This window comes from Saimiri boliviensis, chromosome 12 (genome assembly GCF_048565385.1).
Source record: "Saimiri boliviensis isolate mSaiBol1 chromosome 12, mSaiBol1.pri, whole genome shotgun sequence".
In the NCBI taxonomy this organism is placed as follows: Eukaryota; Metazoa; Chordata; class Mammalia; order Primates; family Cebidae; genus Saimiri; species Saimiri boliviensis.
Genome location: NC_133460.1, coordinates 18,718,242 through 18,745,648, shown reverse-complemented (window position 1 = coordinate 18,745,648; position 27,407 = coordinate 18,718,242). Strand labels below are relative to the sequence as shown.

General features: G+C 41.9%; 1 protein-coding gene across 3 annotated transcripts in view; it reads right to left on the bottom strand.

The window, feature by feature from the left end:
- Window positions 1-27,407, bottom strand: part of DNAH3 (dynein axonemal heavy chain 3) — a 213,900-nt gene that overhangs the window by 62,114 nt on the left and 124,379 nt on the right. Inside the window, exons 42-49 of one of the 3 annotated variants that reach the window (XM_074381954.1) lie at window positions 24,573-24,818; window positions 13,511-13,614; window positions 10,291-10,585; window positions 7,025-7,204; window positions 3,812-3,935; window positions 3,566-3,722; window positions 3,176-3,319; window positions 605-1,271 (exon numbers count right to left, since the gene is read on the bottom strand). In XM_074381954.1, the coding sequence (XP_074238055.1) occupies window positions 605-1,271; window positions 3,176-3,319; window positions 3,566-3,722; window positions 3,812-3,935; window positions 7,025-7,204; window positions 10,291-10,585; window positions 13,511-13,614; window positions 24,573-24,818 (1,917 nt within the window). Of the gene's footprint in view, window positions 1-604; window positions 1,272-3,175; window positions 3,320-3,565; window positions 3,723-3,811; window positions 3,936-7,024; window positions 7,205-10,290; window positions 10,586-13,510; window positions 13,615-24,572; window positions 24,819-27,407 lie in introns of those variants that run through there. The other 2 variants (XM_074381955.1, XR_012512758.1) reach the window with 2 other exon arrangements.

The window sequence follows — 27,407 nt, the reverse complement described above, 5'->3', positions numbered from 1 at the left end:
TGAGGCACCAGAATTGCTTGAAACTGGGAGGCAGAGGTTGCAGTGAGCTGAGTTCTCACCTCTGTACTCCAGCCTGGGCGACAGAGCAAGACTGTCTCAAAAAAAAAAAAAAAAAAAAAGGCCGGGCGCGGTGGCTCAAGCCTGTAATCCGAGCACTTTGGGAGGCCAAGGCGGGTGGATCACAAGGTCAAGGGATAGAGACCATCCTGGTCAACATGGTGAAACCCCGTCTCTACTGAAAAAAAAAATACAAAAAATTAGCTGGGCATGGTGGCACGTGCCTGTAATCCCAGCTACTCAGGAGGTTGAGGCAGGAGAATTGCCTGAACCCAGGAGGCGGAGATTGCATTGAGCCGAGATCGTGCCATTGCACTCCAGCCTGGGTAACAAGAGCGAAACTCTGTCTCAAAAAAAAAAAAAAAAAAAAAAAGGCTGTTTAGAAGAGTGGAAAAAGTTGCCAGAGGAACTCCAGGCCCTTACCCCAAGCTGGTGCATTGGCTGGATCAACCCTAGGACCACTGTAAGGGACTGAGCTGTTCAGGGCACTCAGAAGACACCAAAACACCCAGAGGAACAAGGGCAAAGGGAGTTTTCTTCTTCTTACCGAGGACAATGTGAAGGTTCTTTTTCACTCTCTCAATAAAGAAGTTGTACATAGAAAGAGGAGTGATTTCAAGCTTCTCTCCTTGGCTCCTGGCTGCCGCCTGCATCTTCTCCACGATGTCAGCCTTCTCGTCCGCAGGGAAGATGTTAGGCACGTCGCCCGTGTTCAGAAGCATGTTGATGTCCTCCACGAATGACTCGTCCTTGATCTGGTTGTCAGCGAAGAGGAACACGGTGCTCTTTGTGGCCACGCCGACCTGCAGCAAGATCTTCTTAAGGTCTTCTCGCCAGTCATTGCCTGTGTAGTTCTTGGTGATCTCGATCTGGTATAGCTCGTATGCATTCATGAATGTGGACAGTTTGGTGGCACTTTGCCGCCCACTGCCCCCTATGCCCACCAGGAGCAGGTGGCCTTTGTCCTGCTTCAGGACACGGCAGATCCTGGAGATGTGCTCAATGGCAAACCTGAACATGACCAAGGACATGGGGGCCTTGCTGACGTTGTTAAATTCTTCCAGATAGTGCTCCATGACCGCGGTCAGCTGTTTCAGGTCAGTGATCTCATCGTAGATTTTTTTGTCACTTTCTGGTTTGAAATAGTCTCCAAAGAAGAGGCTTCGAATGTTATCATCGACAATCTTTCCAGTGGGTGACAAGTGGATAAGCACCTGCAAGAAAAATAAATCTCGGCTGGGCATTCAGTGAATGGCCCAACCAGGCTGGTAGAGAGAGTATGGAGGGAGCGGGTGGGAGACGTGCTTATTTCCTCTTAGCACATACTTCAAGGTCATGGTTCATGGTTCATCAGTCTTTATTTTTGTTTTTGCTTTGAGACAGAGTCTCGCTCTGTTGTCCAGGCTGGAGTGAAATGGTACAATCTCACTCACTCCAACCTCTGTCTCCCAGGTTCAAGTGATTCTCCTGCCACAGCCTCCCAAGTAGCTAGAATTACAGGCACCTCCATTATGCCCAGCTAATTTTTGTAGAGACAGGGTTTCACCATGTTGGCCAGGCTGGTCTTGAACTCCTGACCTCAGGTGATCTACCCACCTTGGCGTCTCAAAGTGCTGGGATTACAGGTGTGAGCCACCATGCCTGGCTTAAGTCTTTTCATTTTTAAAACATAGTATGTGGATTTCATGCTTGTAAAGACTATAATGAAAGAACATTGCTGGGCACAGTGGTTCATGCCTATAGTCCCAGCGCTTTGGGAGGCCAAGGCAGAAGGATCATTTGAGCCAAGGACTTTTAAGACCAGCCTGGGCAACATAGTGAGACCCAGTCTCTACAATAAAATTTTTAAAAAAAATAGCTGGGCATCGTGGTATACACCTGTAATCCCAGCTACTCGGGAGGCTGAGGTGGAGGACTGCTTGAGCCCAGGAGTTTGAGGCTGCAGTGAGCTATGATGCCACCATTGCACTCCAGTCTGGGTGACAGAGTGAGGTCCTACCTCTAAAATTAAATAATTTTTTTTTTAAAGAAAGGATTTGAGAGTATAAATGCTTGAATCAGTCTGTTTACCAAGTGATTAAAACATTGGTGGTCAGTTTGTAAGGTCCCCAGAAAAGACAGTTGAAGGAAAGCATCATTTTTTATGTGTTTGATCTTCCACTAAACAGAAGTATAGACACCACCCCTGGTCCCCACTCTGTGCCCAGAGTAGGAATGTTTTAGATGCTTCCTCTTCCTGTGTTGGAACCTGGTGATGCTTTTGCACTTGGCCTCTGAATGCAAGATGAAACACCTGAAATTTTTCTAGTGTCCTAGAGAAATCACAGTTTCTTAGCAATGGAAGTATAACCAGATAATGCAAATGTAGATGTTTAAAACAACTTTTCTTATATGAAAATGGAAAAGAGAAAATATTGACACGTGAAAGACTATAACAATTTTCCACTTGGGCTTTATTAGGGCCTCAGTGAAATCATGACAATGTGGAAACTGGGTGAAATGGCTCACACCTATAATCCCAGCACTTTGGGAGGCCAAGGCGGGCAGATCACCTAAGATCAGAAGTTCCAGACCAGCCTGGCCAACATGGGGAAACCCCGTCTCTACTAAAAATACAAAAAAAAAAAAAAAAGAAAAAAAGCGCTGGTCATGGTGTTGCATGCCTGTAATTCCAGCTACTCCAGAGGCTGAGGCAGGAGAATTGCTTGAACCTGGAAGACAGAGGTTGCAGTGAGCTGAGATTGCGCCACTGCACTCCAGCCTGGGCAACAGTGAGATTCTGTCTCAAAAAAAAAATAATAATAATGACAATGTATAGTTCATTTCTCACCAATTAATCTATCTTAAAAATGCATTTTAAGTTAATTACAAACAAATAATGTAATATATGAAGCCATTTAGATTGGATTCAAACTTATATGTTACTACTGAAGAGAAGCAAAATTGGACCAAGTAAAATATCACCAAATCAAAAGAGCAGTTGACTCAATATTGTTTCCTGAGATTCAGAGTGCAGAGCTGGGGGTCTCCAGTAGGAAGGGAATCTGAAATCTGAGGGTAACATGGGTAAACACTCAGAACCATTTCTGAGGCCAAATGATCACAGAATCTGGTTTACCTTCTCTATGGTCTGCTTGAAGCAATTGGAGGTGGTTTCCTTCACCATGTTGAAGAAGACCTGTCTGTCCTCCTTGTCAATCAGACGGTCATAGAAGACCCGATAAACCTCATGGATCCAAAGCCGGATACATTTTTCTACATCCTAAAAATCCAGAGTTAATGATTCAAATGAATGGAAGACGATGCCTTAGGTGGTAGTTCTCAAGTAGTAGCTCAGTCCTGGAGTTGATGTGAGGATTGAACTAGATAATGTTTACAAAATGCTTAGCATGACACCTAGCATAGAGGAAGTACCTAATAAAAGTTAGCTATTGCTATGATTACTACACATTTCATGTAGCCAAGGACATGCTGAATGATCCTGGTAGGAGAAATGATAGTGGCTGACCTGAAGGTGAGTGTGAGGGCACAGCAGGACCCCTTGAATCACTCGTGAAAAGTCCCGCAGGTTAAAGACGTAATGTGACTTGGAGGGAGTTGGCAGGAAGTTGTCCACTGCATCTCTATAAATTGTCTTAGTAGCTTGGACCAGCATCTTTCCATACCTTGAGAGGAAGGGGATGGTACAGTCAAGTAGGGGCCAGAAACTGAGAATGCCCAGCCCAATATCCAAGAAGATGCAGGAACCTCTTACCTTAAGAACATCACATCAAACCCTTTCCCGAAGTGCCAGTCAGCAATGGAACTGAAAATCTTGGTTAAAATGTCATCCTCAAAGGCATTGATGGAAATGATATTCAGATGGCGAGTGAATCGTCCTGGAAAACACAACACACAAGTGAATCTTCCTGAAACACACGTATTCTCACACTGTCTGTGACCCTACGATGCAGGAGAGTTGGATTTTCCTTCTGCCTTCACGTTCTAGAGCTGTGCTGTACAATATGGCAGCCTCTAGCCACCTGCAGCAATTTAAACTTTAATTAATTAATATTAAAAAACGTTAAAAATGGTCTTCTTTAGTCTCACCACACTTCAAGTGCCCAAGAGCCACATGTGGCTAGTGGCTACTGTATTACTCAGTACAGTATAGAACATCTCCATAATGCAGAAGGTCTACTGGCAGTGCTAGTTTAGTGCTCAATATTTATTATATTATATTGTGTTCTTTTTTGAGATTTCTGTTGCCCAGGCTGGGGTGCAATGGTACAATCTCAGCTCACTACAACCTCTGCCTCCCGGGTTCAAGTGATTCTCCAGCCTCAGCTTCCCGAGTAGTTGGGACTACAGGTGTGTGCCACTATGCCTGTCTAATTTTGGTATTTTGCCATGTTGGCCAGGCTGGTCTCCAACTCCTGACCTCAGGTGATCTGCCTGTCTTGGCCTCCCAAAGTGCCGGGATTACAGGTGTGAGCCACCGCGCCTGGCCTTTTCTTTCTTTTTTTTGAGACAGAGTCTCATTCTGTCAGCCAGGCTGGACTGAAATGGTGCAATCTTGGCTCACTGCAACCTCTGCCTCACAGGTGCAAGCAATTCTTGTACTGGGTAGCTGGGATAACAGGTGTGCGCCACCATGCCTGGCTAATTTTTGTATTTTTAGTCAAGATGGGGTTTCACCGTGTTGGCCAGGCTGGTCTCAAACTCTTGGTTTTAAGAGATCTGCCCTCTCTAGCCTCCCAAAGTGTTGAGATTACAGGCATGAGCTACCGTGCGCAGACTCTCTTGGTTTCTTATATGTTCAAAAATATAGTGACTTGCTTTCGGAAAATTCCTGCGTTTGTTTCCCCCGCTCTCTCTTTTATTTGGACCTTCTCTTTCTTTTGCGTCTATTCATCTTAATCTTCTCAATTCTGATTCAGCTGCTAGCAATTTTTCTTCAATATAGGGTCCTGCCTCGGAATGGGCCACCTGACTGGTCAGTTTTGAGAAATCACAGGGGCTAGCCTCCTCTTCAGAGCTCACCATGGGCTCACTGCGCTCACTAATTTCAGCAGGTGAAAGCCCTGTAAACTTCTGCTTCTCCTCTCAAATGGGCCAGCACACTTCCCAGGGCATACCCGTTGGCTTCTTTTGGGTTCTTCCCCCCAGGTCTGTGAGGTGATCCATTCCTTCCCGCTGCAGTCTCCTGCACAGGTGCAGATAATTGCAGGACTTGCAGCCATCAGTGGTTTGTTGTCACCCAATAGTATTCTGGAATTTGTGGGGATGCCTTGCAAACTAGCTTTGTTTTAAGTGTTGCTTGTAGCTTTCTGATTTTGTTACCTAGTTGCTCTGTTTTTACGTGGGGATGTGGGAATATCTGAAAACTGTGCAGCCTTTGTGGCTGCCATTTCCCTGAAATTCTTTCCATGGTTTTTTAAAATTACATATATATCATATGTTAAAAATTATATAGATAATACATATATATGTAGCTAACATGTATACATATCACACACACACACATACTGACATGTAGATTTTTCTCTACATTAAATAAATGTTGATCTGGAACTGTTGGTAGCTATTTGAACTTAATCTTTTGATGATAGGGATAATAATAGTAGTTAATGTTTATTAATGCCTACTTTCAGTTACCCAAACCCAGGACTGTGTCAGCTGTCAAACCATGCTCTCAGTCACCATCCTTAACTTTTTTTTGAGATAGAGTCTCACTCTGTTGCCCAGGCTGGAGTGCAATGATGCGATCTCACTGTAACCTCCACCTCTTGGGTTTCAGTGATTCTCCTGCCTCAGCCTCCCAAGTAGCTGGGACTACAGGTGCAAGCCACCAAGCCCAGCTAATTTTTGTATTTTTAGTGGAGATGGGGTTTTGCTGTGTTGGCCAGGCTGGTTTCAAACTCCTGGTCTCAAGCGATCTACCCACCTTGGCTTCCCAAAGTGCTGAGATTATAGGCATGAGCCACTGTACCTGGTTGGTATAAAGATTCTTAACCAGGCCGGGCGCGGTGGCTCAAGCCTGTAATGCCAGTACTTTGGGAGAGCGAGGCGGGTGGATCACAAGGTCAAGAGATCGAGACCATCCTGGTCAACATGGTGAAACCCCGTCTCTACTAAAAATACAAAAAACTAGCTGGGCATGGTGGCGCGTGCCTGTAATCCCAGCTACTCAGGAGGCTGAGGCAGGAGAATTGCTTGAGCCCAGGAGGCGGAGGTTGCGGTGAGCCGAGATCGTGCCATTGCACTCCAGCCTGGGTAACAAGAGCGAAACTCCGTCTCAAAAAAAAAAAAAAAAAAAAAGATTCTTAACCAATAATGTATATCAAAATAGAAATACAGGACTGGATGGATCAAGTTGCACATGAAGCAGTATATCCATTGATTCATTTATTTGCTATTTTTATTATCAATTTTGCTTAGAGCACTTTGGGTTAGGCATTCCATCTCTGGCAAGCTAAAGAATTATAATGAATACAATGGATGACTGCCATGCTCCCCTAGTTGAGGCTTTCAGATCAAGCCTCCCTGCTGGAACACATGCCGGCCACACTGGACTCTCCTTTTCATATGAGACTCTCTGTTTCTCTAGAGCAGGCGTCCCCAAACTTTTTACACAGGGGGCCAGTTCACTGTCCCTCAGACCGTTGGAGGGCTGCCACACACTGTGCTCCTCTCACTGACCACCAATGAAAGAGGTGCCCCTTCCTGAAGTGTGGCGGGGGGCCGTAGTTTGGGGACGCCTGCTCTAGGGCATAGCCAAACACTCCTCACATCTTCTCGTCATCTTCCCCTCCTATTTCACCCAATTTCCAACATGAAGCCTGGAGCCTAAACACAACTTCTGCTCCACGATCCTGCCATATGGTTTGGCAGGACAGACTGTCACACACAGACCCTCCTTCCATAAAGGTGGCCCAGCTCTGCTGGGGATGGAGGGAAAGAGGAATGAGCTCTTCTTTTTACATACCAGTAATGTCATTCCTTCCTCCTCCGGGGGGCCCCATGGCTGTCACCAGCAGCACGTCCACGATGTCCATCCTGGTTGTGTCTTTCTTGTCAAACCAGTAACCATGGTTAATCCACTGTCTCAGGAGCTCGATGGGGGGCTGGGCCCCATACACCTCTTTGGCTGGCATGTTGAGGTCATCTGGGGAAAGAAGGCACAGACACAGCCATTGCAAGTTCATGGCATCCTCTGCTCTCACAGGAGGTAACAGATGGCAATTCCCCTGGAGGGGAATCTGTGCCCAAGTTTCCATTCCCCATTCCACTTAGGACTTAGTCAATGGATGCCCTGACCAGAGGGGAAGGGGTTTTCCTGGGTTCTGGGCTCTCCTGCCTCACTGAGATCTCTGTTCACTGTGACTGTAAGAGTGCATAGACTGACATTAACAAACTGGCTTGGCCAGGCACAGTGGCTCATGCCTATAATCCCAGCACTGTAGGAGGCCAAGGCAGGCAGATCGCTTGAGCTCAGGAGTTCAAGACCAGCCTGGGCAACATGGCGAAATCCTATATCTACAAAAAATTAGAAAAAAAAAAAGGCATGGTGGCTCGTGCCTGTGGTCCCATACTCAGGAGGCTAAGGTGGGAGAATTGTTTGAGCCTGGGAGGCAAAGCTTGCAGTGAGCCAAGATCATGCCACTGAACTCCAGCCTGGACAACAGAGTGAGACCCTGCATTAAAAAAAAAATAAAGAAAGAAAAGAAAAAAAGAAAACAGGCGTTTAATTTTTTCTCATTTTTCTCAAGTAAAATAGATTGTCTACTATGTATTAGACATTTTTTTAATTGCTCCCCCATATGATGGCAACAGTCAAGCTCCCACAAACTCCCAGCCAATAAATATTAAATTGACCAGCAGGTAATAGTTGAACTTCAATGGGAGCAACAAATGATGCGATCCTAGGCTTTGAGCTGGTTTTTTGTTTTGTTTTGTTTTGTTTTGTTTTTGTTTTTGAGACAGAGTCTTGCTCTGTCACCCAGGCTGGAGTGCAGTGGTGTGATCTTGGCTCACTACAGCCTCCACTTCCCAGGTTCAAGCGATTTTCCTGCCTCAGCCTCCCACATAGCTGGGATTACAGGCACGTGCCACCACATCCAGCTAATTTTTCTATTTTTAGTAGAGACAGGGTTTCACCATGTTGGCCAGGCTGTTCTCAAACTCCTGAACTCAAATAATCCACCTGCCTTGGCCTCCCAAAATTCGGAGATTACAGGCATGAGCCACTGTGCCCACCCTGAGCTAGGGTTTTTGATGAGAAAGCCAAAATGGCAAGAATATATTAAGAGTTCCCCAAGGGCAGGGACTGCATTTTCTCCAATAGCATATTACTCAGTCCTGGCACATTGGAGGCACTCAATAAAATGGGGGCTCTTTTAGTTTTTCTTCCAACAAACATTGTTTGAATGCCCAGTTTGTGTAGGGTAACATTTTAGGAGCTTTGTATACATTCTTTCATCTGATCCAATAAAAACTTTATAAGGAAGATAGTATTTATGTTAAAGGTGAGGAACTGAGTGTAAGGGACATTAAGTCACAATATACCTAGGGTTAAAAAGTAAGCTTTGAGGTTGGGCATGGTGGCTCATGCCTGCAATCCCAACACTTTGGGAGGCCAAGGTGAGAGGATCACTTGAGTCCAGGAGTTCAGCCAGCCTGGGTAACAAAGTGACACCCCCATCTCTACAAAGAAAAGAAAAATAGGGCTGGGCATGGTGGCTCACGCCTGTAATCCAAGCACTTTGGAGGCCAAGGTGGGCGGATCACCTGAGGTCGGGAGTTCAAGCCCAGCCTGACCAACATGGTGAAACCCCGTCTTAAAAAAAACAAGAATAGAAAAATTAGCCAAACATGGTGGCATGTGCCTGTAGTCCTAGCTACTTAGGAGGCTGAGGTAGTAGGATCACTTGGACCCAGGAGTTGGAGGCTTCAGTGAGCTGTCATTGTGCCACTGCACTCCAGCCTGAGTGACAGAGTGAGACCTTCTCTCTCAAAAAAGTAAGATTTGAAGCCAGATCTGTTTGGCTGCAAAGCTTACCCTATTTTAGAATATACCATAAAAATAGGGAGGGAGAGTGAGATAGAGAAAAGGAGAAAAAGAGGAAGAGAAAAGAAATATAAAATAAAATAGGACCCCTGCCTCTGAGGAGCTGTTAGTTGGCAGGGATATGAACTCAGGCAACATTTACTCTGAATACACAAGTTTTGAAGGCAGATAATGAAATAATCCAGAAGCATGGGGCATTACTATTGCTAAATGAGGATTCTATGAGTCAACAGTAAGATAGAAAATATAATGTATTTGGCCCCAAAAAGCCTGGGTTTGGGTCACAGCTCCAGAATGTTCTAGATATTTGATCCCAAACAAGAAATTTAACCTTCTGGAGCCTCAATACACTGACTAGTAAAATGACAATGATGGTTAATAAGCTCACAAGGTTGTGGGGCTCAAATGACCTAAATGAGGAAATGCTTTGTAAAACAGTTAAAGTCGCCGGGCGCGGTGGCTCAAGCCTGTAATCCCAGCACTTTGGGAGGCCGAGGCGGGTGGATCACGAGGTCAAGAGATCGAGACCATCCTGGTCAACATGGTGAAACCCCGTCTCTACTAAAGATACAAAAAATTAGCTGGGCATGGTGGCACGTGCCTGTAATCCCAGCTACTCAGGAGGCTGAGGCAGGAGAATTGCCTGAACCCAGGAGGCGGAGGTTGCGGTGAGCCGAGATGGCGCCATTGCACTCCAGCCTGGGTAACAAGAGCGAAACTCTGTCTCAAAAAAAAAAAAAAAAACAGTTAAAGTCTTGGGAAAATTCACTGTGCTTATTTCACAAATGTTTATTTAGCAAGTATTAGGTTCCTCCATTGAGTGATCACATATTTATCTGACACAAAATGGAATAAGGGGTTTATCACAAGGTGTGTGTTGCTTTTAGAAATGCCAGAAAGCAAACAGCATAGTCCCCCTCTGAAATTACTACTCACTGCAAGAAAGAAAGGAAGGAAAGAAAGAAGGAAGAAAAGAGGGAAGGAGGGAAGAAGGAAAGGAGGGAGGAAAGAATGAAGGAGAAAAAGAAGAGGAGGGAATGGATACTAAGTTCTATTAACCAGAAATATTTCATCTCCCAGGGAGAGTAAAGGCATGTACAGTGGCATTACAAGGGGAAGCTGTAGTTACTTGCAGCTTATGGTGAAAGAATCTGGTTGTGTCCAGACCCAGCCCAATGCCTTACCCACAAACACCACTGCTTTCTTCCCTATAGGAGGCCCAAAAAGGCCCTTCCGTCGTCGATCCAGCTTGGACATGATGATATCCTGGGTCTGATTGGCTGAGGTTCTGGCAGAGAAATTGATGCAGTTGGGTAGGTATGTATTTTTGGGAAGGTGGAGAAGGAAGTTGTTGGTGATGGCTGATTTGCCAGTGCCTGTGGGACCCACGAACAGCGTTGGAATCTCATGGTCTAAGTAGGTTTTCAAGAAGAAGGACTGCCGGGCTGTCTCCATTGTGGGGATGATAAGTTCTGAGACCTGTACCACACAGACATGGGAGAGTCTTGGTCCCGGGCCCAGGAAGCTGGGGGTCCTGGTGTTCAAGAGACCTGGGTTTACATTCTAGTTTCATCCCTTACTATCTTTATAACCTTAGGCAAGTCTTGAACCTCTCCACGGGCTTCAGTTTATTCATCTGTGAAGGGGATAATAATGGCACCCAATTCACAGATCTGGCTGGCTTGACAATTAAACAAGATCATGAATGTAAAGTTGGGCATTGCTGTCTACGTGTTGCAAATGAGAAGACTGAGGTCGAGAGTCTTTCTGCAACTTGCCCAAGTAACACAGCAAGTAAGTGAAGATGCAGGGGTTTGAATCCCAGCTTGTCTGATTCCAAATTCCTACTGAACATTCATATTATAAACAGTTGTGGTGGTCAGGTACAGTGGCTCATGCTTGTAATCCCAGCACTTTGGGAGGCTGAAGTGGGCTGATAATCTGAGGCCTGGAGTTCGAGACCATCCTGGCCAACATGGTGAAACCCCGTCTCTACTAAAAATACAAAAATTAGCTGGGCATGGTGATGTGCATCTGTAGTTCCAGCTATTCCAGAGGCTGAGGCAGGAGAATTGCTTGAACCTGGGGGGCAGAGGTGCAGTGAGCTGGGATTGAGCCACTGCACTCTAACCTGGATGACAGAGTGAGACTCCATCTCAAATAAATAAATAAATAAATAAATAAAAATAAAATAAAATAATAAACAGTTGTGGTAAGGATTGGTCCATAGCTGCTGTGCTCCTAGAGCATTGCTCTGAACCAATTTGTCTCCCTTGTCCCAGGCGAGGTCTGCCTCCCCTATACCATCTGCACTGCCTCGTGCAGAGGGTTTAGGTGTGACCCTGAGTCCCCATTATCTGTGCTTGTTTCTGATCTGTATTTTTTATAACACTCACATTCTTGGTTCTCAGGCCCACCCCTACTGATCCCTTGCCTTTTCCAATATGGGGATTGTATTAATACACACTCTTCCTGGTATTCAAGGCCCAGTTGTACTCTTAAGGCCTGATCTCGGGCTCCTGGAATCCCTACTTGGACAGGACCCCTGACCTTGGCTTGTTTTATCTGAGCTTGAACCCCGTTATCAGCCGTTTGGCTACATTTGGTCCCTCTATGGGGAAAGGGGAAGAAGCAGGAAGGTTATATCATACACTGAAGTCTCCTTCTATGTCTAGGCTGAAAAGGACTAGAACTTGGAGCCACTGTGTTGTACAACTACAGAGAGAACCATTCACACCATGGATCACGTCAATGGTGCCTCCTAACGCAGAACTGGACAGTAATGCAAACAGCGCCACCTAGGTCTGTGCAACGTGGTGGCCCTGTGTATACTGGTAGACAAAGGCTCAGCTTCTTTCTATAAGTAATTTGATCAAAGGAAAAGAAACAGATGAGACAAGGGAATTAAAGTTGAGAAGAAGAGAAGTAACAAGTGCTTAACTGTGGGTGTTTTGCCTGTATTACCCCCTACAGTCCTCCCAGTAACCCTCTGAGGCAGGTGTGTAATAACAGATGAAATAACTGAGGCTCCAAGAAACTGGCTAACATATTCAAAGCCATATAGCCAGTAAGTGATGCTGAATGCAGAACTAGGTTTAAGATGCCTATTTTGCTACCAAGACTGGGGATTTAAAGCAAGTTGGGTTTCACAGATGTTTATTTTCAGAAACTAGGACAATTGTTAGACAAGGGAAAAATCCCCAGAACTGAACGTATTTTCTGCATTGGACTCTTTTACCTGTATTAATTCAGCAAGATTGCAAACCCCTGGAGCTCAAGTGACTAAGTTCTTTTTGGAGAATTAAAATTTAGGACGTCAGTGCTGGGGGTTGCTTTACAACACTCAGCCCCCAAGATGTGTCCCAAATTCAGCACACATTCACCCTGCTTGACACATCCTTACACATGCAGCTGTGGTCCTGCTTCATGTCTGACTTGGTTGTCAAAATCTGTACTTTCTCTGCCACCTTCCACTCTACGCAGGGCCTGGACAATCTCCGATCACTCCAGAAAGATAAACCATGTCTACTAGATTCTACTAACAGGCACATAAAAGCTCTCTGAAAAAAATTTCCACAAGGATTGAAATGTGCAGGAGTTGTAGGTGAATCATTTTCTATTCAGAAAACTTATTAATCAGAACCTACTTTTTAGAGAATTTTGATTGAGAAAACCTTTCTCTGAGGATTTGAAGAATCCTTTTTGCTGAGATAACTGAGAAGCACACTGATGACTACCTGGTATTATTATTATTATTATTATTATTATTATTATTATTATTTGAGATGGAGTTTCCATCTTGTCACCCAGGCTGGAGTGCAATGGCATGATATCGGCTCACTGAAACCTCTGCCTCTGGGGTTCAAGCGATTCTCTTGCCTCAGCCTCCCAAGTAGCTGGGATTACAGGCATGTGCCACCACGCCCAGCTTATTTTGTATTTTTAGTAGAGATGGGGTTTCATCATGCTGGCCAGGCTAGTCTCGAACTTCTGACTTCAGGTGATCCTACTGCCCCAGCCTCCGAAAGGGCTGGGATTACAGGTGTGAGCCACCATGCCTGGCCAGTACCACCTGGTATTATGGATAATGACAATAATCAGAATAGCAACAAACAGTGATGTAGCCCCTAGTATATGCCACGTGTTCATGTATAACACCTCCAACCTCTGCAACGGTAAATTATCTACCCCCAATTTTTTGTTGAGCAAATTTAATCTGAGAAAGGAAGCTGTGTCTCTGATTCCAAAGCCCATGTTTTTGAAGGTTCAGTGCAGCTCATGTTTAAGTATTTTTCTAAAGAGAGCTCTTAAAACTCCTCCCAAAGACTGTTAATTCTACCACCTGAGAGAATATTTGGGTAATTCTGGCAACCAAAGTTCCATGGCCAATGCTTCTCTTTATACCTTTGCACCAGCTGGAATTTTTTCCTCCTCTTTGGTGATATACTCTGTCCACATGTCCCAATGTCCACTACCTTGTTTGATGAAATAAAAATCATAGATGCTTCCTGGACCCAAAGAAACAAAACAGAGCATTAGCACATGAAGGCTTTACTTGTCTCCCATATTTGAAGATTTTAAGTCCCTCAGCTATCAGCATCTGAAAATATGTAACTACCAGTGCTGGCATAGTTGTGGTGAAACTTAAACATGGCTGGTAACCGTATCAACTGAAACAACACTTTTTAAAGAGTAGTGACTTTATTATTTATTTATTTACTTATTTATTTCCTCCTCCTCCTCCTAGTGATTTTATTATTTGTATAAAAATGATAGGTGCTAATTAAGCAAATTATTAGTTTTCATAATGTAAACAGCAAGTATTAAAATAGAACAAGGCCAGGCACAGTGTTCACACCTGTAATCCCAGCATTTTGGGAGGCTGAGGTGGGTGGATCACCTGAAGTCAGGGGTTTGAGACCAGCCTGGCCAACATGGTAAAACCCTATCTCTACTAAAAATGCAAAAAAAAAAAAAAAAAAAAAAAATTGCTGGGCATAGTGGCAGGTCCCTGTAGTCCCAGCTACTTGGGATGCCTGGCCTGTATATCTTCTTTAAATAACTGTCTATTCAGATATTTTGCCCATTTTAAATCAGGTTATTTGTCTTTTTATTATTAAATTATGATAACTATATATTCTAAATTTGAGTCCCTTTTAAGATATGTAATTTGTAAGAAATTTCACCCATTAAGTGGGATTTTTCATTTGATGTCCTTTGAAGCATGAATGTTTTTAATTTTAATGATGTTCAGTTTGTCTATTTTTTATTTTGTTGCTTGTCTTAAGACATCATTGCCTACTCCAAAATCATAAAAATGTGCATGATGTTTTCTTCTAAGAGTTTTACAGTTTTAGCTTTTACATTTAAGTCTTTGATCTATTTTGAGTTAATTTTGACTACAGTGTGAGGCAAAACTACAAATTCACTTTTTTTTTTTTTTTTCCTGAGACAAAGTCTTGCCTTGTTGCCCAGCTTGGAGTGTAATGGCACAATCTTGGCTCACTGCAACCTCTGCCTCCTGGGTTCAAGCAATTCTCCTGCCTCAGCCTCCTGAGTAGTTGGGACTACAGGTGAGTGCTACCATGCCTGGCTAATTTTTTGTATCTTTTGTAGAGACAGGGTTTCACCATGTTGGCCAGGCTGATCTTGAACTCCTGACCTTGTAATCCTCCTACCTTGGCCTCCCAAAGTGCTGAGAGTATAGACGTGAACCACCACACCCAGCCCAAATTTATTCTTTTACATGTATAATTCAGTTGTGCCAGCACAATTTGTTGAAAAGATCATTCTTTTCCTATTTAATCATCTTGGCACCATTGTCAAAAATCAAGTCACCATAAATCCAAGAGTTTACCTTCTGGATTCTCAATTCTATTCAATTAATCTATATTTCTGTTCTTTTGCCAGTATACCATGCTATTCATTTATGAACTTAAAAAATTAAGCTTCTATTATTAAAAAATGCTTTCAACAGAAATATTTTCTGGCTCCTGGTTCATGTTTCCTGTTAGACATTTTCTCTTTCTCTCTTTGATGTGTGCATGCATGACTGCCTTACCATTCTGCTCTAATATAATTGGGTAAATTCTTCTTGACATTTTTCCCAACATTATCTGGGGTCAGTTTATGTTATCTACTTTGTTGGCCACCATTCAAGGAAGTGTGTGTGACTTTTTTTTCTATAGCCTTAGTCTATAGGGTTGGATAAAGGGAAATGCTCAGTTGTCCTGCTGGAAAATCTGACTACTGTACCCTCTCTGTGAAATCTGTCTACATTTTCTGAACCATGGATCCATCTTACTCCCATCCCAGCTAGTGACGCCTCATTCCTGTAGCTCATGTCTTCACACAGCACAGGGTTGGAAGATGCAAAACCTGGTGGTTTTTCCCATCCATACTAAGGTCCTCTAGCATCACACAGAAGCTTGGAGGGTTTTCCTTACATCTTTTGTGCAGCTGGTGGTTTGGCAACTGCACAAAAGATCTAAGAAAAACCCTTAGATAGTCCGTTTTCCTCTCCATTGGCGATTTCCAATTAGAACTTTCAGAATGTTGTCAACTGACCTGCTTTCCTCTTCCCATCACTGTCAGCAAGACAGTGGGGTGGCAGGTTCTGGGTTGGGAGATATGCCAGGCCAGAATCTTGTTTTCTCTCCTATTCACTACTTCACAATGTTGTAGAATTAAGTTGTAACTCGTTCTTTGGTTATTGCTGGGGACTTTTTATGATTAAAAAATGATTGTTGTTTATTTCATCTAGGTAAGGCTGCAGAGTGACGTAGAATAACAGAAGATCTCTCTTAAAATACCTAACGAAATCATGGGCTGATTTCATTAAGATCAGCCCATGATTTCGTTAGGTATTTTAAGAGAGATCTTCTGTTATTCTACGTCACTCCGCAGCCTTACCTAGAAGTCAATCTGGTGCGACGCTTTTAGAAAGCAATCTGGCACGATGCTTACAGAGCTACAAGAATGTTCTCTAAGTCAGAAATCCCATTTCTGGGAATTTATCATAAGGAAATAATTCACAATGAAAATAATCTGTATACATGAGTATGCAACACCATCTGTGACAGCAAAGAAATAACTTACATATCCTACATTAGGAGACAAGTAAAATTAGGTTTTAAGAGATGGATGGAATATTCTTCAGTCATTAAAATGATAGTTGCAAAAGCTAAGTATTAGCAGAGAAAATGCTTTTAACAAACAATGATAGATAGACTATAGAGAGGAATATATACCATTATGGCAATTATGTAAAGAGATGAAATCAGGTGGACAAGTAAGGGAACAGATTGTTTGAAAACTGAAATGACTGCAATACGGTGGTATGAAGAAAGAGATACTTACTGATAATTTTTCTTTAGTAGAATAGAATTGCTTTTACAATAAAAAGGAGACACTAAAAGCCTGAACCAGTAAAATATTTTTCCCTCTTCCTTTGCTGATGTTGAGCTAGAGCTAATTGTGGCTGGATTTGGGAACATTTAGGCTAATGAGAAAAGATTTGACTGGACATGGTGGCTCATGCCTGTAATCCCAGCACTTTGGGAGGCCGAGGTGGATGAATCACTTGAGTCTGGGAGGTGGAGAACAGGCTGAGTAACATGGCAAAAGCCTGTCTCTACAAAAAGTACAAAAATTAGCCAGGCATGGTGTCTGTAGTCTCAGCTACATGGGAGGATTATCTGAGCCTGGGGGGGCAGTCAAGACTGCAGTGAGCCATGATCATACCATTGCACTCCAGCCTGGACAACAGAAGGAGGCTCTATGTCGAAAAAGAGAAGAGAAAAGAAGAGGAAAAAAAAAGATTCAACCAGCAAAAGTGAATTTACCAGTCGTGTGACCTTGGCAAAGGTTACTATTTGCACATTTGTAAAACAGGCCTGATTTTATGTCAAGCTCGGAAAATCACTATGCAGAGTGAGTGAGATATACGTGTCAAACATCTAGCATAGTTCTGGGCACAGAGAAGGCACTTGGTAATGCTTAGCTCTAGTTCTCCTTGGTTTCCATCAGAGTAAATGGCTCCTGTTCTCTGTGTTGTGATAATAATTTAAACTCTGGCCCAGGTGTGAGGGTGGAAAGAGAACAGCAGAAATTCAGGAATGGATTGGTAATGATTGGTAAATGACTTCTATCACCTCTACCACTCCTACTCAGCTCTGCTGTCCTCTCCTGCCCTTGGGAAAATAAGGTAAACTTTTCAACTGAGCAGTGAGTGACTTTTCAAAGGTCACACAATGAATGAGTGAATAAAGAAACATTTAGCATTTTCTGGACAAGTAGGCAGACCCCTGGGTTGACAAACAAAGGACCATGTCAAAAAATATGAGCCCAACATTGATGGAGTCCCACAAGGATCAGCTTGCTTTCATTAATGTATGCTTCCCAGTGTAGTTCCTCCAGCACTTATCTGAGAGATCCATTTATGCCATGCCTTGTATATCATGAAATCCTAGAAAGCAACATCCCATGAAGTCAGGAAAGGCCTTCCTGGAGCACTCAACATTAGAATTTTAATCATGGGCCCTCATGGATAGGTTAGAAAGTCATTTTAAGCTTTCATAAATGGTTATAAGAAAGTGCAGGGTCAGGCCGGACGTGGTGGCTCAAGCCTGTAATCCCAGCACTTTGGGAGGCCGAGGCGGGTGGATCACGAGGTCAAGAGATCGAGACCATCCTGGTCAATATGGTGAAACCTCGTCTCTACTAAAAATACAAAAAAGTAGCTGGGCATGGTGGCACATGCCTGTAATCCGAGCTACTCAGGAGGCTGAGGCAGGAGAATTGCCTGAACCCAGGAGGTGGAGGTTGCGGTGAGCCGAGATCGCGCCATTGCACTCCAGCCTGGGTGACAAGAGCGAAACTCCGTCTCAAAAAAAAAAAAAAAAAAAAGAAAAGAAAGTGCAGGGTCTTGCTATGTTGCCCAGGCTAGTTTCAAACTCCCAGGCTCAAGTCATCCTTCCAACTCAGCCTCCTGTGTAGTTGGGATTACAGGCATGAACGACCATCCCGAGCAAAAACCTGTTTTTGAAAACAAGTTGCTGCAAAAGAAGATATACAAAGAAGTCCATTTGCAGGACATGTTGAGAATTAAGGTTTGTTTTATGCTGCATCTGCTGGGTAGGACATGGAGGGAGGAGATGAGGCCATTGTTGTAGACAGGATAAGGGACGATTACCTACAAACTGAGTAGGAGCTATGCACATCACATCATCAGCCCTCTAGCTGCAGAAGGAAAGGAAAGAGGTCATCACAAAGTGATCTGAAAGCAAGGTCAAGGGCAATTCATGTACCATCTCTATAGATAGAGCATAAACAGATTGATCTTGAAGGATGAGGAAGACAGAAAACAACATGTGGAGCCTGTGAAAAAAATATTGCAAAGTAAAGGAATGTCATAGGGAGTTTAACTTGAAGAATTTGTCTATGAAACTTTTTTTTGGCGGGGGACAGGGTCTTGCTTTATCACCCAGGCTGGAGTGCAGTGGTCATGTACGGCTGGAGAATGTATCACAGCTCACTGCAACGTCAACCTCCAGGCTCAAGTGACCTTCCTGTTTCCTGTGGCTGAGACTACAGGCATGGGCCATCATGCCTGGCTAATTTTTTTTTGTATTTTTTGTAGAGACAGAGTTTTGCAATGTTGCCCAGGAGGGTCTTGAACTTCTGGGGCTCAAGCAATCCACCTGCCTCAGCCTCCCAAAGTTCTGGGATTATAGGGTGAGCCACCGTGCCAGGCTGAAACTTGTTTAATGCAGGACTTGAAACCAAACTTCAGGAAAACTGATATCTTCATTAAGGTGCAGAAAAACATAATTTTAAATGAAGTAGCAACAGAAAGGAACAAAGGAAAAACAAGCTAAGATGAAAAGGCAAGATGAGATAAAAAGTGAGATGGATGTTCTAAGACATGATGATGTTAACAGCAACAAAATTGCTCATGTTTATTTAACATTTCCTACATACCATGTATTCTTCAAAGTATTTTTGAATACTTTGAGTATTATTTCATTTAATCCTTACTATTATTATTGTCCCCATTTTATAATTGAGGGAACTGAGATAAAGAAGTTGTTCAAAGTCACCCCAGTAGCAAGTGTTGGAGTTAGGGTCTGAACTCCGACAATTTCACTCAATGTCCTGAGCTTTCCCATCCTTGCACTAAGAAAGCCTGACACAGAAATAAAAGATACAAAAGCAGAATTAAAATCACTGAAGGCAGTAAAAGGAATAATTGAAGTTGTGAGTGGCTGACACCAAAATGAAAAGTCTACCTGGAAAGACCAGAGCCCCAAAACAAAAACAACAACAACAAAAAAGGAGATAATTGTATGGTAGCCAGAGAATAAAATTTTTCCTTGCTGATGGAAAGGATGCATCACATTTCAGGCAAAATAAACAAAAGAGGACACAGTCTGTTAAAAACAAAACAGAAACAAAACCTACAAAAGAACATTAAATAAAGAACATATGAAAAACAAACTACCACTTTATATATAATTCAACCTCACTTCTAATTTAAAAAAAGAAGAAATTTAAATTAGATGCTATTTTCACTTTTCAAATGTAAACAGAATGCCAAAATACATATGGCAAAACTGATAGAACTTCAAGGAGAAATAGAGAAATCCAATATTATAGTCGGATACTTCAACCACCCCTGCCAATCAGCAATGGGCATATAACAGTCAGAAAATAAGTAGGAATATAATTAGACTGCATAGCACCATTATCAATCAACAGGATTGAATTGACATTTATTACTTTATTCAACAACAGAAGACTACATATTTTCTTAAGCTCACAGGAAACATTCACCAAGATAGAATACATTCTGGGCAATAAAAGATTTTTTTGTTTTTATTTTTAGACAGGGTCTCACTCTTTTACTCTGGCACCAAGGCTGGAGTGCAGTGGCACGATCACAGCTCATTACAGCCTCCAAACTCCTAGACTCAAGCGATCGTCCCACCTCAGCCTCCTGAGTAGCCGAGACTATAGGTGTGCTACCACACACAGCTAATTGTTGTTTTTGTAAAGATGGGATTTTTGACATGTTGCCCTGGCTGAAACTCCTGTACTCAAGCGATCCTCCATCTTGGCCTCCTAAAGTGCTGGAATTACAGGTGTGAGCCACCATGCACAGCCAAGAAGAAAGATCTAAAATCAGTAATCTAAGCATCCATCTTAAAGAAACTAGAAAGAGAGAGCAAATTAAAGTAAGCAGAACAGAAGAAATAAAAATTATTGCAGAAATCATGAAATTGACAATAGGAAATTGATAAAATTAACAAAAGCTGTATCTTTGAAGGATTAATAAAATTGATAGGAAGGGCACAGTGGGTCACACCTATAATCCCAGCACTTTAGGAAGCTGAAATGGGTGGATCATTTGAGCCTAGGAGTTTGAGACCAGCCTGGGCAGATCCCATCTGTTTAAAAAAAAAAAAAATTGATAATCCCCTAGACAGGTTAACCAAGGAAAAAGAGAAGACAGCACTAATATCAAGAATGAAAGAAAGGCCATCAGTACTGATTCTATAGACATTAAGAGGATAATGAATATTACGAACAACTCTATGCCAACAATTTGATAATTAAATAGACCAATTCATTGAAAGACATGATTTACCAAAACTCACATAAGGAGAAGTAGATAATTTGAATAGACTTTCATATATTAAAGAAATTTAATCAACAATTAATAACCCTCCAAGAGAGAAAGTACCAGGCTAAGATGGGTTCAATGGTGAATTCTATCAAACATTGAAGGAAAAAATGATACAAATTCTCTACAATCTCTTACGGAAAATAGAAGGAAGCAGAGGACACACTTTATAACTCATACTATGAGGCCAGCATTATGCTAATATCAAAGCCAGATAAAGACATTATAAGAGAGAAAAATTATAGACCAATATCTCTCATCAGCATAAAGGCAAAAATATTCAACAAAATATTAGCAAATCAAATCCAACAATGTATGAAAAGAATTATGCATCACAATCAAGTGGTACTTATTCTAGGTGTATAAGTCTGGCTCAACATTTGAAAATCAATTAATGTAATTAATTGCATTAACAGGATAAAGACGAAAAATCATATGACCATATTAACAGATTCAGAAAATCATCTGACAAAACCAACATCCACTGAGGACAAAGACTCTCAGTAAACTAGGAATAGAGTGAATTTCTCACCTTGATAAAAATATCAACAAAAAAATCTTCAGCTAAAGATCACACTTAAGGGCCAAGAACTAGATGCTTTCTTCCTAAGACTGGGAAAAGGATAAGGAAGCCCTTTTTCATTGCTTCTGTTCAGCATTATACTGGAAGTCCTAGCTAATGGAACAAGACAAGAAAAGGAAATAAAATATTGGAAAGGAAGAAATAAAACTGTCTGCCAATGGCATAATTATCTATGTAAAAAGTCCCAAAGAATCAACAAAAAATCTCCTGGAACTTACAAGTGATTATAGCAAGATCACTCGATACAAAATTAATATAAAAAAGTCAAATGCTTTTCTATATACAGGCAATGAACAAGTGGAATTTGAAATTAAAACACAATATCATTTATATTAACTCCAAAAAAGAAGGAAACACTTAGGTATACATTTAACAAAAAAAGTACAAGATCTATATGAGGAAAACTATAAAGCTCTAGCCAAAGAAATTTAAAAGTCTGAATGAAGAGAGATAATCCATGTTTATGAATAGAAAGATTCAAAATTATTAAAAAATCTGTTCTTCTTGACTTCGTCTAGGTAAACACAGGCTTAACATATTATCCAGCAATAGCATGTCTATGTGTTTGCTAAATGAATTAATGGAAAAGTTGTATTCACAAAGGCCTTTACATAAATGTTTATAACTACTTTATTTGTAAGTACCAAAAATTGTAATAAACCAAAATGTTCTTTAGTGGGTGCATGGACAAACATACATACAAAGAAATATATAAAGAAGGAATCTAACAAAGAACAAAAATCCATGGAGGAACCTCAACGGCATACTGGTAAGTGAAATAAAGCAGTCTAAAAATTCCACATACTGTATGATTCCAAGAATATCATATCTTAGAAAAGTCAAAACTATAGAGACAGTAAAAAGATCAGTGGTTGCCTGGGGATCGGGGAGGAAGGGAGGATGAAGAGGTGGAACACAGGATTTTTTGAGTTGTGTAAAACTATCCTGGCTGGTTCTGTAATGGTGAATACGTGACATTTACATCTCGGTCAAAACCCATAAGACGGTCAAAACCCATAGGACATACAACACAAGTGTGAACCTTAATGTAGACTATGAACTTTTTAAATAAATTAGTAATATGGGTTCATCAATTGTAACTATAATACCACAGTACTGCAAGATGTTAATGGGGGAACTGTGTTTGCGTGGGTGAGGAAAAGCGGCATACGGAAACTCTGTATTTTCTGCAACATTTTTCTAAAAATTTAAGACTAAAGTCTATCAAAAGTTTTTTTTAAAGGAAAAGAAAGTTAAAATAAGATATGATTTTCCTATTTCAAATTGCTTGAGATTTTTATTTGTTTGTTTTGTTTTTGAGACGAAGTTTTGCTCTGTTGCTCAGGCTGGAGTGCAGTGGTGTGATCTCGGCTCACTGCAACCTCCACCTCCCAGGTTCAAGGGATTCTCCTGCCTCAGCCTCCCAAGTAGCTGGAACTACAGGCACCTGCCACCATGCCCAGTTTATTTTTGTATTTTTAGTAGAGATGGGGTTTCACCATATTGGCCAGGCTGGTCTCAAAATCCTGGCCTCAAGTGATCTTACAGGTGTGAACCACTGTGCCTGGCCGAGATATGATCTTCATATTTCAAACTGCTTGAAATTTTGAAAACACTATACTCAGTGAGGCATAAAGGAAATTTAGCAACCAAAAGCTTTAACATATTACCAAACTCTTGACTCAGCAATTCTATTTTTGGAAATTGTCATAAGGAAATAACAATGAATTAAGTAAATATGTAGCCACCAGAATGTTGTTCACAACATTGTTAATGATAGCAAAAACTAGGAGATAAAACTACAGAATTATCTTATATTTGTAAAAATAAATCTGGACACATAATATGCATAGGAAAATGTCTAAAAGAATTGTCATCAAAATGTTAATCTTAGCTGTCATTTTATTACTTTTTTTTTTTTTTTTTGAGATGGAGTCTTGCTCCATCACCAGTCTGGAGTGCAGTAGCGCCATCCTGGCTCACTGCAACCTCTGCCTCCCGGTTTCAAGCAATTCCCCTGCCTCAGCCTCCCGAGTAGCTGGAACTAGACTACAGGCGCATGCCACCACACCCAGCTAATTTTTTGTATTTCAGTAGAGACAGGGTTTCAACATGTTGGCCAGGATGGTCTCAATCTCTTGACCTTGTGATCCACCCACCTTGGCATCCCAAAGTGCTGAGATTACAAGCTTGAGCCACCGCGCCCGGCCCTAATCTAGCTTTTAAAAAAAAAAAAATTCAGAATTGTGCTAGGCACGATGGCTCATGCCTGTAATCCCAGTGCTTTGGGAGGCTGAGGTGGGCACATCACCTGAGATCGGGAGTTCAAGACCAGCGTGACCAACATGGAGAAACCCCATCTCTATTAAAAATACAAAATTAGCTGGGTGTGATGACACATGCCTTTAATCCCAGTTGCTGTACTCAGGAGGCTGAGGCAAGAGAATCGCTTCAGCCCGGGAGGCAGAGGTTTCAGTGAGCCGAGATCGTGTCATTGTACTGCAGCCTGGGCAAAAAGAGCAAAACTCAAAAAAAAAAAAAAATTCAAAACTGTAAGTATCTATATACTTTCTCCTAAACACTTCTATGTGCTTATCATTACCTAGTGTTCAGTATTTATTTATTATTTTTTCCTTTGATACAAATCTTACAATGAAATGCATGCATCCTAAGCCCACATTTACAGTTTTGGCAAATGCATATATTTATTTGTGAAGTCCAGGTCACTTTTTTTTTTTTTTTTGAGACCGAGTTTTGCTTTTGTTGCCCCCAGGCTGGAGTGCAGTGGTGGGATCTCAGCTCATCGTAACCTCTGCCTCCCTGGTTCAAGCGATTCTCCTGTCTCAACCTCCCGAGTACCTGAGATTACAGGCCTATGGCACCACGCCCAGCTAATTTTGTTTGTATTTTTAAGAGAGACGGGGTTTCACCATGTTGGCCAGGCTGGTCTCAAATTGCTGACCTCAAGTGATCTGCCTACCTTGGCCTCCCAAAGTGCTGGGATTATTGGTGTGAGCCAACACACCCGGCCAAGGATGATATTTTAATTCTGTCATTCCTTACACATTTATTAGCCACCATGCCTGCCTGGCCTTCCTTGGCTTCTGTAAAGGGCTTAACTGGTCTGAACATTCTGATTGGGTTTAGAACATGTAATTCAAACTATTATACTAGAACATAACAAATGGGTGCCAAGTTACCTCTTTCTGGAAAGATGTTGTTTTTGGTGAGTCTGACGCTTTTGGGCCTTGGGTGGTCATCATTCATGCCCAAGATCAGGTTGCGGAAAAACACATCAAATTTCTTTCTGCTGTCCGCATTGATACTGCCAGCCACGGTCCACACCAAGGAAAAGAGAAACAGTCCTTGTAGCCAGAGAAAGATCTGCTGACTTGACAGGCCTTCGAGTAATTCCATTTCCTCCTCTTCTGCTGCCCTGATTTCATCTAAAAGTGAGAAAAGAGAATCTCAGGACATAGTGCAGAATGCTACAGATATGAGAGCTATGAACTGGCTTTGAAGGGTCTAGGGTGGAGAGGTGACTGATATTGGCTGAATGCCTCTATCACCTACCAGATCATTTATCACATGCATTTTTGTTTTTGTTTTTTTTCAGACAGAGTCTCACTCAGTCTTCCATGTTGGAGGGCAGTGGTGCGATCACAGCTCACTGTAGCCTCCACCTCCTGGGCTCAAACAATCCTCCCACCTCAGCCTCCAGATTAGCTGGGACCACAGGCACCAGCTACCACACCTGGCTAATTTTTGTATTTTTTGTAGAAATGAGGTTTCACCAGGTTGCCCAAGCTAGTCTCGAACTCCTGAGCTCAAGTGATCCACCCATTTCAGCCTCTCGAAGTACCGGAATTACAGGTGTGAGCAATATTTTTATTGTAGTAAAACACATGACATATAATTTACCATCTAACCATTTTTTAGTGTACAGTTCAGTGGTATTAACTGCATTCATACTGTTGTACAACCACCACCACCATCTATATCCAGAACTTTTTTCATCTTGCAGAACTGAAGCTCTTTGCCATTAAACAATAACATCCCACTCTATCCTCCCTCATCTCCCTTGCAACCAGAACTCTCCTTTCTGTCTTTATAAATTTGTACTCTATGTACATTATAGAGGTAGAATCACACAGTCATTTTGTGACTGGCTTATTTTCTTAATATAATGCTTTAGTGTTTATCCAGGGTGTAGCATGCATCAGAATTTATTTCCTTTTTAAGGCTGAATAGTATTTCATTGCAAAATGACAACATATTTTGCTTATCTGTTCATCCATCAATACACACATGGGTTGTTTTCACCATTTGGCTATTGTGAATGAAATTTCTATGAACATGGTCGTACAAATATCTGATCGAGTCCCTGCTTTCAATTCTTTTGGGTTTATATACAGAAATGAAAGTGCTGAATCAACAAGTCTATGTTTACTTTTTGCTTTTGGATATTAATCTCTTATTAGAGAGGAGGTAAAACAAGGGTCCTGCTAGCTATGTTGGCCAGGGAGGTCTTAAAACTTCTGGCCTCAAATGATCCTCCAGTCTTGGCCTCCCAAAGTGTTGGGATTACAAGCGTGAGCCACTGCTCTGTTATCCAGGCTGGAGTGCAGTAGGGTGATCTCAGCTCACTGCAGCTTCTGCCTCTTGGGTTCAAGCAATTCACCTGCCTCAGTCTCCTGAGTAGCTAGGATTACAGGTGTGTGCCATTATGCCTGGTTATTTATTTATTTATTTTTTGTATTTTTAATAGAGACAGGGTTTCACCATGTTGGCCAGGCTGGTCTCAAACTCCTGACCTTATGATCCGCCCGCCTTGGCCTCTCAAAGTGCTGGGATTATAAGCATAAGCCACCACCCCTGGCCTATGCTTACTTCTTAAAGGAACCATCAAATTGTTTTCAACAACAGCTGTAACATTTTACATTCCCACCAATAGTGCACAAAGATTCCAATTTCTCTACATCCTCAGCGCTATTTGCCATTTTCTGGTGTGTGTGTGTTTTCTTTAATAGTAGCCATTCTAATGGGTGAAAGTTGGTATCTCATGGTGATTTTGATTTGCATTTTTCTAATGATTAGTTATGTTGAGCAACTTTTCAGGTACTTATTTGCCATTTGTATATCTTTTTTTTTTTTTTTTTTTTTTGGAGAAATGTCTATTCAAATCCTTTGCCCATTTTTGAATTATGTTGTTCGTATTTTTGTTGTTGAATTTTAAGAATTCATTATATATTTTGGATATTAATCTCTTATCAGAGAGGTTACTCAGGGTTGGGAACAATGAGTCCCTTTCTTATGCTTGTGCCTTCTTTCCTAGGAGATACTACACAAAGACAGTAGAGAGAGCTTGCAAAAATATGCAAAATCTGTCAGGGTGCGGTGACTCATGCCTGTAATCTCAGCACTTTGGGAGGCCAAGACAAGTGGATCGCAAGGTCAGGAGTTCAAGACCGGCCTGGCCAAGATGGTGAAACCCCATCTCTACTAAAAATACAAAAATTAGTCGAATGTGGTGACAAGCACCTATAATCCCAGCTACTCAGGAGGCTGATGCAGAGAACTGCTTGAACCCAGGAGGCGGAGGTTGCAGTGAGACAGAATCACACCACTGCACTCCAGTCTGAGTGACAGTGCGAGACTCTAAACACACACACACACACACACACACACACAAAGCAAAATTAACAAATAATGCAAAAGCATGGCATTTCTACAATTGATGTGCTTCTGAGAAACTTGACTCAAAATTTAACTTTTGAAAATCAAATAATTTTTAGAAATTCTCCACTTCCTATACCTACAATACCTTTGGAAAAAAATGGACTAAGATAATATGCTCATGTACCAGAAGTTGTATAGATTTATCTTGAGTTGAGTTGTGTGTCATCTTGCAAAACAAATGATATGCAATAGAAGTTCTCTAAATGAACATACCTTTTGTGATTTCCAGTAGAATTCAGTAAAATTTGATTGCTGTAAAATGGTTAAAGAAATATCTGGGCTGGGCATCGTGCTTC